At 36.8% G+C, this 14,368-nt stretch overlaps 2 protein-coding genes across 5 annotated transcripts; one reads left to right on the forward strand and one right to left on the reverse strand.

Moving 5' to 3' along the window:
* The first annotated feature begins 591 nt into the window (after positions 1-591).
* On the forward strand, positions 592-3,362 carry LOC110803665 (pentatricopeptide repeat-containing protein At2g28050). 4 transcript variants are annotated; one of them, XR_008928339.1, is made up of 3 exons: positions 592-1,190; positions 1,278-2,753; positions 2,953-3,362. XR_008928339.1 is itself a non-coding variant. In XM_022009195.2 (2 exons), exons 1-2 carry the CDS (start codon positions 787-789, stop codon positions 2,230-2,232), a joined length of 1,359 nt encoding a protein of 452 aa, XP_021864887.1. In that variant the 5' UTR covers positions 592-786; the 3' UTR covers positions 2,233-3,362. The 4 variants fall into 4 exon arrangements, 1 of the variants encoding a protein (XP_021864887.1); XR_002537526.2 differs by having other exon boundaries at positions 1,278-2,685; XR_008928340.1 differs by having other exon boundaries at positions 1,278-2,615.
* Positions 3,363-3,726: 364 nt separating this feature from the next.
* LOC110803657 (P-loop NTPase domain-containing protein LPA1 homolog 2) lies at positions 3,727-10,950 on the reverse strand. The gene is made up of 8 exons (XM_022009185.2): positions 10,527-10,950; positions 10,101-10,262; positions 8,446-8,774; positions 6,715-6,796; positions 5,802-6,224; positions 4,968-5,714; positions 4,726-4,833; positions 3,727-4,438 (listed from the first exon to the last, which is right to left on the reverse strand). Exons 2-8 carry the CDS (start codon positions 10,257-10,259, stop codon positions 4,064-4,066), a joined length of 2,223 nt encoding a protein of 740 aa, XP_021864877.1. The 5' UTR covers positions 10,260-10,262; positions 10,527-10,950; the 3' UTR covers positions 3,727-4,063.
* Between the last annotated feature and the right edge of the window lie 3,418 nt (positions 10,951-14,368).

Below are 14,368 nucleotides of genomic sequence, written 5' to 3' on the forward strand. Positions count from 1 at the left end.
ATAAACCAAAGTTGAGATTATTTTGAGAAGATGAGTGAAATGTGGGATTATTTATGTTAATTTTTCTTATTATTTAAAATTTTTAAATAAAGAATAATTTTTTTAAAATAAATTTGTTTCGTTTATTCAAAAAATAAAGCCCGAAAATAATTTACACAATAAAATATTTGTCTAATATTAATAAGAAATAAAGTATGTCAATGTCTTTAATGGTTATTTTGCATATTAAAACGCTGACAACTAATTTACTAAACACTTTTACACAAGCAACTAATTCAACCAGCTAGTCAAATGAACTAATACAAACAACTAACCGCTAATAGCTAATCAAACCATCTAACAACTCCTACCCAAACAGGACAATAGCTTTTATTGCGTTTCCCAATAGCAACCACTACTTTACCGAACACACATACTAGTTAAATTTTACCCGCTACTATTCACCGCTACCACTATCCTCACAGACTGGCAGTTAGCCACTATTCAACCGCTAAAAAATAACCAATATCGCTAATTTTACCGAATAAGGCGGAAGTGTATATACCTTCGTTCCCCCAATAGATGAATAGCTTAATAAAAAAAAATCAACCAAAAATCTAACTCGGATGGAATCGGATCGGATCGGTTGACCGAAATCGACAGGCCATCTTTGAGTGTTTGCGAGTTGCGACCAGATAAACCAGTAAGTCAATAACCATTCGTCCTCCATTACTAAGAGTTTATGATTCTATGAACTCGCACTTTCACATTTCCATCCCCAGACCATCTGAATCTTCGTAAACCCTAATGACAACCCAGGATTTCCTAAAAACCCTGAAAACAGCAAAAAGAGCATTCCCATCAGCCATTTCTCAATCCCTAAACCATGAATTAACCCCCATTAAAACCCTCATCAATTCATCTTTCAACACCATTTCCTCTCCCTCAAAAACCCCATCTTCCCATTCCACCATTTCATCTTTCCTTTCTTCTCTCTCCTCCCATCAACTCCACTCTTTTCTCTCTGACCCATCTGTCAAAACCTATGATTGTTTGAGAATCTTCAACATTGTTCTCCACTATCAATCAGACCTTTCCTTTAAGCCTGATATTCATGCCCATTTCACCCTAATTTGCAGGCTTATCAAATCCAGGTTGTATTCGGATGCTGAAGTTTTGTTGCAGAAATTCATTCTTGGTGCAAATTACAGGTACCCTTTTCCTGATTTTACCAATTGGGTTGCTTTAAATTAGTTGTATTCTGATACTCAAATGTTTGTTCTTGGTGCAAATTACAGGTACCCTTTTTGTGATTTTACAAATTGGGTTGAGAATTACTGTAAGGAATCGAGAATTATTACTAAGTTGTTGAATATGTTGCTTAAACTGTATTCTGATCATCAAATGTTTGATATGGCTGTTACTGCGTTTGAGTATATGGTGGACAGAGAAATTGAGAGGGATGAGAAAACTTGTTCTGTTCATTTACATGCTTTGGTTAAGGCTAATAAGGTTGATTTGGGTTTTGAGTTTCTTCGTCGAATGGTAGATTCGGGCATGGAGGTTTCTGTGTTCTCATTGACAATTGTTGTGAGTGGGTTGTGTGGGATTGGGGAGTTGAAGATGGGTAGAGAATTGGTGGAAGAGATGGTTGGGATGGGGGTAAGACCTAATGTTATAACATTCAATACATTAGTGGATGCATGTTCAAGAAGATGGGATTTCACAGAGTTGGATTTGGTGTTGTGTTTGATGGGAAGAGAAGGAGTCCCGTTTAACGACATGACGTATAAGCTGTTGATTGAGGGGTATTCGGGTTCTGGTAAGGTTGATGAAGCAAAGAGGTTGCTTTTGGAGATGCAGGACAAAGATTTCGACGTGGAGACGTATCTGTATTATAGCATCATTAGAGGGTATTGTAGATTGGGAAATACAAGCAGTGGTTTTTCATTACTTAAAACAATGCAAGAGAAGGACATTTCCCCTTGTGATGGTACTTATTGGTGTTTGATCAGTGGCATGTGTAAGGTTGGGGATATGGGTCAGGTGAAAGAATTGGTAAATGAGTTTCTAAAAAAGGGAGGTGAGGTGAACGATTGTATGCTTAATGAGTTAGTAAATGGATATCAAAAAACTGGAATAATGGATGAACTTGATGAATTAAAGTGTTTGGTGAAAATGAGTTCACCCAAGAATCTTGTCAGAACTCCATTGATCCTGATCCCAAAGCTTAGTCAATACGGAGTATATTGATGTTTGGTAAAAGGTCTGTCATGCGAAGAGCTGGAAATGAAGGGGAAACAAGGGAAAGATGGATGCAGATTATCTACTCGAAACATGATTAACATTAGTGAAGGTATTAGAGGGATGGTCTTGCACTCTAGCTCTGAACTGATTATGAGATCTCGAAAGGGATAATTGATCAGACTACGATAACATCCAGAAAAAGTCAATACTTGTAGCTCTTTTGATCTTGCTGAGTTTTTGAATGGGGTTGTCCCAGGTCAATGTTGAACTGGGCATTTCAGGAAGTAGGAAAGCCAGATGACCTTTGGCTAACAACAAAGTGGGTTGTTTCTCTAATGAATCGACAAATTTGTAACGATTAGAACTTGGGCAGCAGCTTTTCCAGAGAGGTATGCATAGATAGCCGCCAATGTGTATGATTGAGCATCCCAGTCAGTTCCAATGGACCTAGAACACCATGTATGTCGATCACTGCTAATTCTAGACGCTTGATTTATGTTGCAGTTACTGGGGAATCTCTGTGTGTTGTAAGTTGTAACCAATTACGTCCCCTTGTAGTAAATAATGATGCCTGACTGTAGTAATAAAACAATGCGCGTAGCTCAAAGTTCATGTGGTTTAGGTCCTGTGCGCAAAGAATACACAGAGCACTACATACCATTATACATTTATACCAAATATTTGATGCTTCTGATGAGTTTTATATTCAAATGTTTTTCTTTCTAGGTTTGCTGATATTCTCCAGTGGTGCTGCGATGAGGGTATTGTTTGTTGGCAGCAACAATATAGATAATCAATTCCGGTGTTACAAGTACAAAACTGTTGGACTCCTTATGTAAGGCTCAAGAAAGAACTACCTAAGTGAGACCATTTGAGGTGAGACCATTTGAGGGTCAAAGGGTGTTTACGCTACGCGTGCTAAAATAAGGGTTTTGCTCAAAAGGGGTACAAGTTGTATAACACTGAAATGCATTGAACTTCTGTCAGAGCTCACCGGACTTATGAAGAACATATCATCGCTATTACCCTTTTAGTTTAGCCACCAATATTTTCCCTCCAAGATAACCTCTGTTTCCGTTTATATCTACTATCTGTAATCTTGGAACTAATGAGATAGGAGCACCATTAAGGTTCAATTTGCTTTGATGTCGAACATTTTCATAGAAAATGATTTTTCCCTTTTCAATCAGCACTACAACTGATGATAAAGGTTGTAGTGTATTGCAGAAGCAAGCTCCTAGATAGCTCGCGAGTGTTGAATTGCAAGGTGCACACAGGCTTCAAATGTGGCTCCCAGATCGTCCATTGCTCGGGCTTACACTAATACGAAGTTTTTAGCATACGACTGAACGAGAGATTCTGTTTGAAGGAGAACGTACCCTGTACTCGATTTTTTTTTCATTCAAATTCTGTTTAATTTGATTCAGTCCCATCAAAAGAATAAATGCGTTCAAATCCTGTCACAATTCATAGCAAGACAGAAACATTTAAAGGTAAACGTAAAGAAAGAAAACAAGTGCTGCAGTGGAATGAAATTTCATTATTCAGATACAGCAATTTCAGAAAACCAACCATCTAACACAATTTCACACCTACATAACTACAATTATGAACAACCAAAAACAAGGGCAAAACAAAATATCACAGCCTACAACGTACAACCACCATCCACTATACAATCAAGGGCACGATCAAGAGATACAAATACAATTCTACATGTCCCCAACAGGAGAAAGGGTAAGAAATCCTGTCATTTAAGGAACCAAAAAACCATTCAACGAGAAAAAGAAACGAATCTTCTGATCTAAAAAAGGATAACCAATTGAAAATTGCAGGGTTAAATGGTGGCATCAGCTGCGTTCCCGCGCTTTCCAGTAACTGGAATGCTGAGGGAGCGCTTCTTCATCCTACTACTGCCTGGAGGAGTCTTCTTATCACTCTTAGCAACCACAGGAGAATAGGGGCAGAATGTCTCAGATAAAGGTTCACTTTTAGTCCTCAAAAACATGTCAAGAGTTGGTGGGTACTTGTAGTTGTCTCTCTTGTTATTATTCACCACAGTTGACAGATTACCCGAGCCAAGGAGTGGATTTTCTTTCAAGTCATCGTCATCATTGTCCGAACAGTAGCCATATTCTTGATCGTCCTGCATAGCTAGATCATCATACTCTTCATCTGACTTGGTGGATTCCTCATCAACTGAACCTTCAACCTAAAATGTAACATATTTCAAGGTCAGGTTTGCAATGCTTCGAGCATAAGGCAGAAAGCAATGCTGTAAAACTATAAAAAGGGTATCCAATAGCCCAAACTGTAAGAAAGCCATTTTTCCATAAGGTAATCACCATTTGCCTAAGTTTTTTAGAGCTTGGAGTGGAGACATCAGCACAACTTTACAAGATAATAGATATATACTGCTGTAACATTATGACTACTATATAAGGAAAACGACATTCATTTATTACTGGATAACATTAAACATATTCAAACAATTAGTACCTCTTCTTGAGTATGTTTGTCACCATCACTCAAGTCCTCATCGCTATCCACCTCAGGCGGGTCATCAACCTCTTCATCACTGCCAGATACCGAGAGCTCTTCCTTCAACTGAAAATAACAGAATCTCAACAAAAATCGATGCCAAAAATTTGGTTTCGCAGTGCAGTCAAAGACAACATACTAATGAAATCAAGGATTATTTATGCTTCCCATTAGAACTGTAAATGTTCACATAGAATTACCTCCTTAGCTGGTCCGTCAGACATACGGGGTGAGCTGCAGCAGGAAGAATAATATTTACTGCCAGTTTCAGTACCATTGCACTCAGCTTTAAACTCATCAACACTGCCAGCATGGCTTGTGCCCTCAGTATCATTGGGCCAAGCACTTAAACCAAAATGGCCGAACTGAAGATTTACAGGTTCTGCCTTACCAATTTTCAGCGGGCCATACATTGGTGTTCCTATCTCAGTGTCAGCTACACGCCCCAAAGCAGGATGGCCATTACTACCAACAGATTTAACCGGCCAAGCCTTTGCAACAGAGCCGTCATCGTTAAGAAGAGCCATCAAATGTCTTGATGACCCCTGCCTTTGAATTAGTTGAAACATTCCTTTGGAGCTCAGAGAATCTGCTGCACATTGATTCCTGAATTCCTCAAAAACAGCATTTACTGTATTAGTGGTAGGGTCATACAGCTGCTCTCCAGCTTCACGCCTTCGTAAACAGCTGAACACTGTGGCATGGATTGCTGCTACACTTTTGTCTACGTTAGTATTGTTGATCTTCGGGACAAGATGTTTGTCAGCTCTATTGCATAAGTATTCTTGTATTGTTCTAATGTTTCTAATGTACTTAACATATTTATTTTTTGTAGGATCCAAGGTCATGTACTTTGCACGCACTGCAAACCTTTCCAAGTGTTTATCTTCGTTAGTAATGTATATCATGAACGGTATAATTGAAGGATGTTTCTTCATAAGCCCCATCTGCCAAACAAGGTAAGACAATATCAGAGAGAATAAAACTTGAATAGGGAAAACATTTAATTTGGGACTAAAATTAGTTCCTCTCACCACGAAGTTAAGACTCAAGTGCACCCCTTCAACAATAACTGACTCTTTCCTTTCTTCCCAAGCAGTAACCAGACGATCAAGACTCTCTATGACCATTTCACTCTGAGCCTTAAACCCCTCGACTGCCATTTGTTTTGGACTGATCAGATCAGAATTGGTTGAGCCCACCTCTGGAATTTGATGATCAGTTTTTCCGTTAGGAACATTATCAGACAGTACATCCTTTGGAAATGGTGTACTCCCAGCCTTCTTCTTGGCCTTCCTTTTAGCCTTTGCTTCTGCAACAGCAACAGGATCCAAGCATTCCCCTGCATGATAGGTTGAAGCCCACAGCAATGGGTTTTCTTTTTCATCCACAAAACTCCTCATCATGTGTCGTATGGAATCTGTTGATATAACAGTAGTGATTCCCAGTCTGCTTCCCTATAAAACATGCAAAACAAATTTGCAGTTAATTTTGACAGGTATCAATCCCGCCTGAAGGAACCCAGCACAAACTGGTGAAACGATATCATGTTCAAACAGCCAAAAAGATAACATAACAAGCGCATAAGAAGTTTTCATGAAGCATGAATAATCTACTCCTTTCATATTTTTATTTTGTAGGATGCCGTGTATTCAGGTACAGGCAACAGGACAGCATGGGGAAAGAGCATGCAGAAAGAGGTGACATTGTAGGTGCTCAAATGCCATGAGTATCTTTACATGATTGCTAAAGTTCTTAAAAATTACATAAGTGAACCCAACAAATTAATAAGTTATGAGACATCTTCCAAATTGAATGATCTCACCAAACTATAACAAGGAATATGATTGCAGCACAAGATATAAAAAGAAATCAAACAATTGCAACCTTCCCAGCAACAGAATATTCTACTAATGCAGTCGATATTACATAAAAACGTGCTATTACCAGCAAGGACGACAATGTAGATTTTCCACAGCCACTAGTGCCACACAACAGAATAGTCACAGATTCCTTCCTCTCACGGATTCTGAATAAAATAGGAAAATCAGTTACAAAAGGCAACCTAGCAAAAACAATGTGACTCGCACCTCAAGGAACAGAAACAAACAACACGAAGTGCTTCACTATATTCCACATATCTTTGTCAAACTATGGGAAGTAAAAGATGCATCTCAAGAATTGCATACACTAATATTTCAGAATCATTCAAGTGAACCAGAACTGAAAAGTCTTGTTTAAATTGACCACGGGATTTGTATAAGACTATGTACAAGATATATGGTTAGCATAAATAGATCTTACTACCTTTTAGTATCTAGTGAATAAATACTTTGGACTCGATAACTATGACAGAATATGCCCACAACAGTACAGAACAGCACATGTTAACTGATGAAAATAAATTATATTTGCTGGGGAACTGCAGCTACAATTAGTAAATAAAATGAAAAAGGCTGGTGTAACTTCATTTGAAGACATCTAAACCAACACTCTTAAGCTCTTAGCAACTCAGTCCACAGAGTAACATTCATGAACAAGTATGAGACTGAAACAATTTTGTCAAACAAAACAATATTGCAGAAAAGATTTCATTTTAAAGAACTTTCTCTATACTCAGATAGTCAAATGCTCTTCAGGGATGAAAGACTTTGAAGTTTGAGTTTCTAACAGTTTCCGGACATGAAAAGCCTTGAAATAGCATACACCATACATAGGAGTTTTCTTTTTGTACAGTGATTAACGTAAAACCCCGAACATTGACTGCCTCAACCTCAGTCTCCTTTTGGTGGCTAACATCGGCAATAATTTGAAAATGTATTATTAAACAAAATTGTGAGACTTTAGAAGTTAAAAATTGTGAGACTTTACATAAAGATCATTGACACTCTTGACAGTTCATCATATTATCCTCAAATCAAACTCAAAATAGCTATACTATCAACTTCTTGGAAGAAGAACAATATTTCATGGAAGTATAAGACAACACAGAATAAAGCACACTGCACACCATCATCGGATGCGAATAACTTCATACAAAATGATACATGATTATTAGTGTTTTAAAACCAAATACAAAGTGACCTATATACCAATCAGGTGCATTGGTTTCCAATTGATTTCATGAACATAAAAACAAAACAATCTTCAACTTACATGTTAACATAATTCTTTTTAAAGCTTTAATAGAAAAAAACTAGGTCATTGGCAAGTCCATTTTCCCAAGTATTCATGTGAGACACAAACTATAGTCTGGTGAGGAATTTTGCCCCTTAGTCTCCCACTCTCCCTCCTAGAGACCCCTCCTAACCACTTTATAGAGGGATCTAATTAAATAAATATGATCCATCAAAGAAAATTATAGGAAGCAGCCACAACAGCTAAATCAAACATGACAGCCAGCTCCGTTACAGAGTTCACAGAAGACAGATCAAAGTATAAAACTAACATCCTGCTCAATCAGAGACGGGCCAGCACAGGAAAACAAAACCGTTACAAACAGCTAAGCTCTATTTGCAGAAAGACATTACAGTGTCTTTCCTAGTAAAGGAAAAAGCTTGGCGCTCACCAAACTGACACATAATCCAGCTGTAACGAAGATAATACAGGATTTCTGAGAACAAAACTTTGAGAAATGAAGTAGATATATAAAAATTAAAAAACACAATGTATGCTTACCTGCAAGCCAAGATCAAATCTTCCCTTTGATTGGGGCCCATGTATTTATAGTCGGATAGACCATCACATACAATATCCAAGAATTTGTCTCTCCTAATGAACACTGTTGTGCGCTTTTTGTACAACTCTGATGACAAACTTTTAGTTGCACCATCCTTCTCTATAACAAAATTATTGTTCACCTGAGCTTTAACCAGACGACTACCAATAGATGGGAGTTCTTGAACCTTTGGTCCTACATAAGATAAATCGGCTCCATATAGACCCATGCTAGTTGCTGTGTCACTTGAGCTTTGACTTTTCACCATGTCGAAAACCCTTCTGCTAATCTAAAAAATAGGTGACAAACTTAGCACTTTAAGTGGCGTCTCACCAAGTGAATAAACAGAGAACTGTAAAACATTAGAATAGATTAAAGTAGTAATGGCAAACAGACTATTCAACCTGGGTTAAACATGGTCATATTAGCTATGTTATCCGGACTCGGATACCCATATCGGGCACGGGTACGTGTCCAAGTGTCTGACACGGCTATTTTGTGAAAAAATGCACGATTTTGGTCCAAAATAAAGTGTCCAAGTGTCCATATCCATGTACAAGTGTCGAGGATCCGACATGGGTATTTGAGGTAAAATGAAGAGTTCGGGTAACAGAGCATATTAGTACTGCACTGCTAACGCCACTACCTTTGACGGTTCGCAGAGATATATACTCCTTCATACCGGAATGAAAATATAACAACTTCACAAGTTAAGTTGACATGTAAAGAAACTGTGAGCAGACAATAGCAATCCATATTGTAGACACAAATTACAGCAATATGAAAGAGATACTTCAATCACACTAGCAATCACCCACATATGATTATTTATCTTCATCATTGTCAAGGAGCTCCACCATCAACTGACCATGATTTATAACTAGAAGTCTTCTCAATCACAAGAAGAGAAAAGAAATTATGCTTCAGATTAATTGTTCAAAATTAATAACATGAAATTAAAATAATGCCAGCCAATTTTTAAGGTACTTTAAGTACTCGCAATTTGCCAAGTTGAAACACCATCATAAACAAAAAAAAAAAACAAAAAAAAAGGTGCCCCAGCTACAAATGCAAGCAGAAAGTAAAGCAACTAATATGAAAGAACTTTGTTTTCCAACAAATAAAAGAGAAAAAGCAACTTCAATTTAGAATCTCAAGCCAAAAGTTTGAATCCTTCTCATGCTTTCTTTCTTTGCCACCCTCTTGTAATTTTCTAATCGCAGTACAGATCTACATATCTACAACAGAATCATATACTCGAATGTCAGACTTCAAGTTGCTTTCTTTATACGAAATGACTGAAAAGGCTAAATACACCGAACTCTCAAACAGGAAATCATACACTTCTAAAAGAAAACACCAATTACAATCAAAGTTGAAACAAACTTCACTTCTTAATTCTTCGCTTGACAATATTAAAAGTATATTACCAAGAAGAAAATTTTGACTTAACTTATAGCAAGAGAACCCAAAAACTAGATCTAACACCGATGAGCTTAATGCATATCATGCTTCCAAGACTTCAAAAACATATAATTAATAAGAAAACATATAACATTAACCCGGAGCATAATGCACATCATCTTCCCCTTTCTAACGATTGAAGAATAACTACCTTGAAAGCATGGCGAGCTTTGCAACCCATGAGTTGCAAAGTACTTTGCAAAACGGAACGAGTATATCGAAACGACTCCTTCCCCATCTTCCCTTTCTCATTTTTATTGTTATCTCCGTCCATAACCACAATATACAGAACTTTATTCACTTCCGCCATTTCCTACACCAGAACAAACATATAATAAAAATCATGAAAATTTTCTCAAATCAAATTTAATCTCTAAAACTCGAATAATCAATGGTAAGAAACACACTCTCATGCACAAATCATATATTATAATCCAATACCATATAAATAACGAAATCAAACCAACATTGAAATCAAACTCATAAAGAAAAGCAGAAAAAACGGAGAAAACTCAACAATGTGGATACGAAATGCAATAAATAAAACAAGAAAAATAACAAAGATTGAAGATCATACCTCAACAATGTTTGATTTTGGATTGAGGGTATGAGATTAGGGTTTTATGAGAGGGTTCAAAAAATTGATTGTTGAATTTGATTATATGTATGTAATAAACTGATTGTTGTCCATTTTCGAGGAATTGAGAATCCGAAGAAGACGAGTGTTGTTGTTGTCGCCATTTTTGTTGTCAGCAGAAGCCACGCATCGCAGCCTCAAAGCCAACACGAGTCTCCTCTTTCTCTCTCCTCCTTCGCGCCCGCCCGCCTTCACAATCAATCTTCAACCTTGTTGTGCTCCTTTGTTTTTTTTTTTTTGTGTTGGGTCTCTTTGTCCACCTATGTCAAACGCCAAGATTCCCTACAGGGCCCGTGAAGTTGGACCGTGGTCTGAAAAGGGAGACTTGTCAAAATCGACTCGACTTAAAACTCGATTTTGTTGACGTTTGAATAACATGATTCACGAATGAAGGCATAGTATGGCTACAGTAACTTATTTCCTTTTGTGCATTAGGAATGCGGACGAGTATTGCTATGTACCACTAATTTAATACGGAGTATACAACATGCATCATTGTGTAATCTTTTAAATTAATGATACATGTTAGCCAAGTTGGTAGATTACGAGGTGTCTTCGGATTCATCCCGATATATAGAAATGGAATGAGTTTGATAATTCAATGGCCAGGCGGCCATGAGACTTATTCTTATTCAGAGCATATAGTCCTCTAAATTTACCACTCTCAACAACCAATTCACTTCTTCATTAGCTCCCTTCCTTTTCTCCTCATTAACCACCTTCGTTTTATCTCCTTTCCACCATTTCGGAGATATTATAACAATCGGTTGCTTTCAACAATATATTATAATCCACCATTCACATGCTCGTGGCTATTTTCTTTCTATGTTGGTGGTGATGAATGGGGATGAAGGGATAATCAAGAGGGCCTCATGGCTACTCTTATTCTTCATGCTCGTGGTACTTCTCTCTTTGGACTAGCGGGGTCCTACTTCCAATGTGTTGTTATAGCTTGATATGAAAATAGGGCGAGATGAGCTCTCCATAGAAAACAAGCAAAACAAAAGGCATAGAAAGAGGATATGTTATATATGCAACATGTATATTTGTAACTAACCTAATCTAATATGTACATAAAATTATCTCTAATGGCTCCAAAATATGTGCAAATTACAAGCACACCAATTGGAATGCACCTAGAAGAAATTAAGCCCTTAATTTGTACCAAAACCTAAATTCATTTGTGAGTTAGCTACTTGCTTGTTAAAGGTGTGTGCATGCGGCTATTCTTCTACTCGCATGAAAGGAGTCTATCAATCTGCCTAGCTTTGGTAGATTTCCTCCATCGGTGTCTTTTCACCTCCGAGAATTTTTTTCGGACTTTGAAAAAGCTTTGGATGTACAAGAGCTTGTTTACAATTAGCTATCTTGAATAGAATGGTGACTTGTGATCGCTTAAGCGACTACATACCTCTAACAAGTAAGTAAATTTCATACCTTTCCTTACTGTGAAAATCTAGATACCTTTACTCAGCAACTGATAACCCATCATTATAGGGGGGTGATGTTTTCCACAATATAATGTTGATGCCATCATGTCGAATTAATTATCACTTTTTCAAAAAAATCGAAGATTGATACAAATTAGTGCTTTAAAGATGGGATTTTTATCTTTAATTTAAGAAATGAAAAACAAAAGGATTTTTTGTCAGAAATGACCTTTTAAAGTCCAAAAATTGTGACAAGGGACCTTATTAAAAAAAAGTTGTGAGATAAGACCTAAAATTAAATTTTTTGTTGTGAGATGAGACATTTGCCCATTTTTCGATGGTTGACTCTAATTTTTTGACGTTGACTCACGCGCTCCTATCACGTGATTGTTAAAAAATAATTTCTGATATACCCTAACTTCCACAAAACTCAAATTGGACGAATTGATGCGACAAAAATTGGGGCATTTGTTCTTACCTTGTTTGAATAATGTCGAATTGTTATGGGAACCAACAAAAATTTTTTAAGTTATCGTGCACGAATTGAAGACATGGTCGAAGAAGATGGAGAGCAGAGGGAACAGAATTTCGAGGAAGGGGAAAGCAGAGGTTTTTTTTAGGTTTATAGGTTAGTTAAACGGGGGAGGGAATTGGAGGGAAACTTATGGAAAATAAAAAAAATATCATTTTTTAATAAGCACGTGACCGACATGCGTGAGTCAACGCCGGAACCAACAAAAATGGGTAAATGTCCCATCTCACAACAAAAAAAAATCAATTTTAGGTCCTATCTCACAACAATTTTTTTGTAAGATCATTTGTCACAAATTTTTGGACTTTAAAAGGTCCTTTTTGGCCAAAAAAAAAACAAAATGAAGTCAAATGAAGTGAAAAGACAAAAAATAAATCTATAAAAAATAAAAGGTTTAATTTATTATTTGAAAGATGAACAATGGAGATGGGACATGAATTTAGCACATGACTAAACCTTGTTAAAGAGGAGAGAGAAAATAAAATAGGATATATATCACTCCTTATCTCGAAGATGAAGATCAAATAAAGATTGGAGGTTGTGTAGCGTACATTTGATGAGCGAGAGTTCACAATGATGAGTTGGTGATTTTTTTAACAATTTGTTGTTACCCAAAACAATTTCTTTTGGGTCATGGTGGTACTTTTGTGGTGGGGTGGGGGTTTAGTTTCATAGTCGTTGTTCTGTGGTGGGGTTGGGTTGTTCTTACAGGACATTTGGTGAAATAGAAGGAAGGGAAGAAAAATAAATTCTAAGGAAAAAAACTTGTCTCGCTGATTTTAACCCACAACAATAGGTTGGTCACTATGGAGGAACAAACACATAAAATGGGATAAGTTGTTCTGCCCATTTTGGGTTAATCGACTAAGTAGAACCGATTTTAGAAATACAGTCACAATGGGACCTATTTATTACTTTTTCCTACATAAAAAAAAAGCAATACAATGTGATTGGACTTAAACTTGCTGAAACTAATCCTTCAGAAGTATAGGGTCACCGGTCACACAAGATAGTTTAAGAAAAACACAGTAGATTATGTAGGTAATTGGGTAGAGAGTAATACATATACTTCATCCGTTCTGGAAATATCGCACCATTTGTTTTTTACATTATTCACACTATGACTTTGGCCATTTTTTGTGATTCGTACGTAAGAAAATTTTAGTCATGTGGGGTCATGTTAGATTCGTATTGATATATATTTTACAAATATTAATTTTTTATAATTTTACACGATGTGAGATATTAAGAGTCAAAGTAATACTTAGAGGAGTAAAAGTCAACCATGGTGCGATATTTCCGGAACAGAGAAAGTATATAATGTGAAGTGAGTTTAAAACTTTTACTGGTGGAACAATTTTATATCGTATTCCATACGAAAGAAAAAGGAGTGTGGTATATATACTCGTAGTAATATTCAATTGATGTTAGTGGAGGCATGGAGCCAGTGGCGGCACCAGTAAGGGTTCAGTGGGTTCAACTGAACCCTTACTGGACCGGACAAAAATATTAAATAAAAACAAACGCAGCAATGTAACACCAATAATCTGAGTGCCTCAATGTTTGTGCTTTAACTCGCTACGCTAGCGGACCTGGGTTCGATTCCCATCAATTACTCATTTATTCTTTTTCCCTTTCCTTCCTCTTTTAAACGGTTTCTTTCATTTATTCTTTTCCCTTTCCTCCTCTTTTAAACAGTTTCTTCTCCCTTTCCTTTCTCTCTTTTATAGATTTGCTTCATTTATAATTAAAAAAAAAATTACAAAAGATGTCAGTCCATCAGGCATCAATTTTTGTACTTCTCTCAAAGATATATTCTT

Source organism: Spinacia oleracea, chromosome 2, assembly GCF_020520425.1.
Source record: "Spinacia oleracea cultivar Varoflay chromosome 2, BTI_SOV_V1, whole genome shotgun sequence".
Classification (NCBI taxonomy): Eukaryota; Viridiplantae; Streptophyta; class Magnoliopsida; order Caryophyllales; family Amaranthaceae; genus Spinacia; species Spinacia oleracea.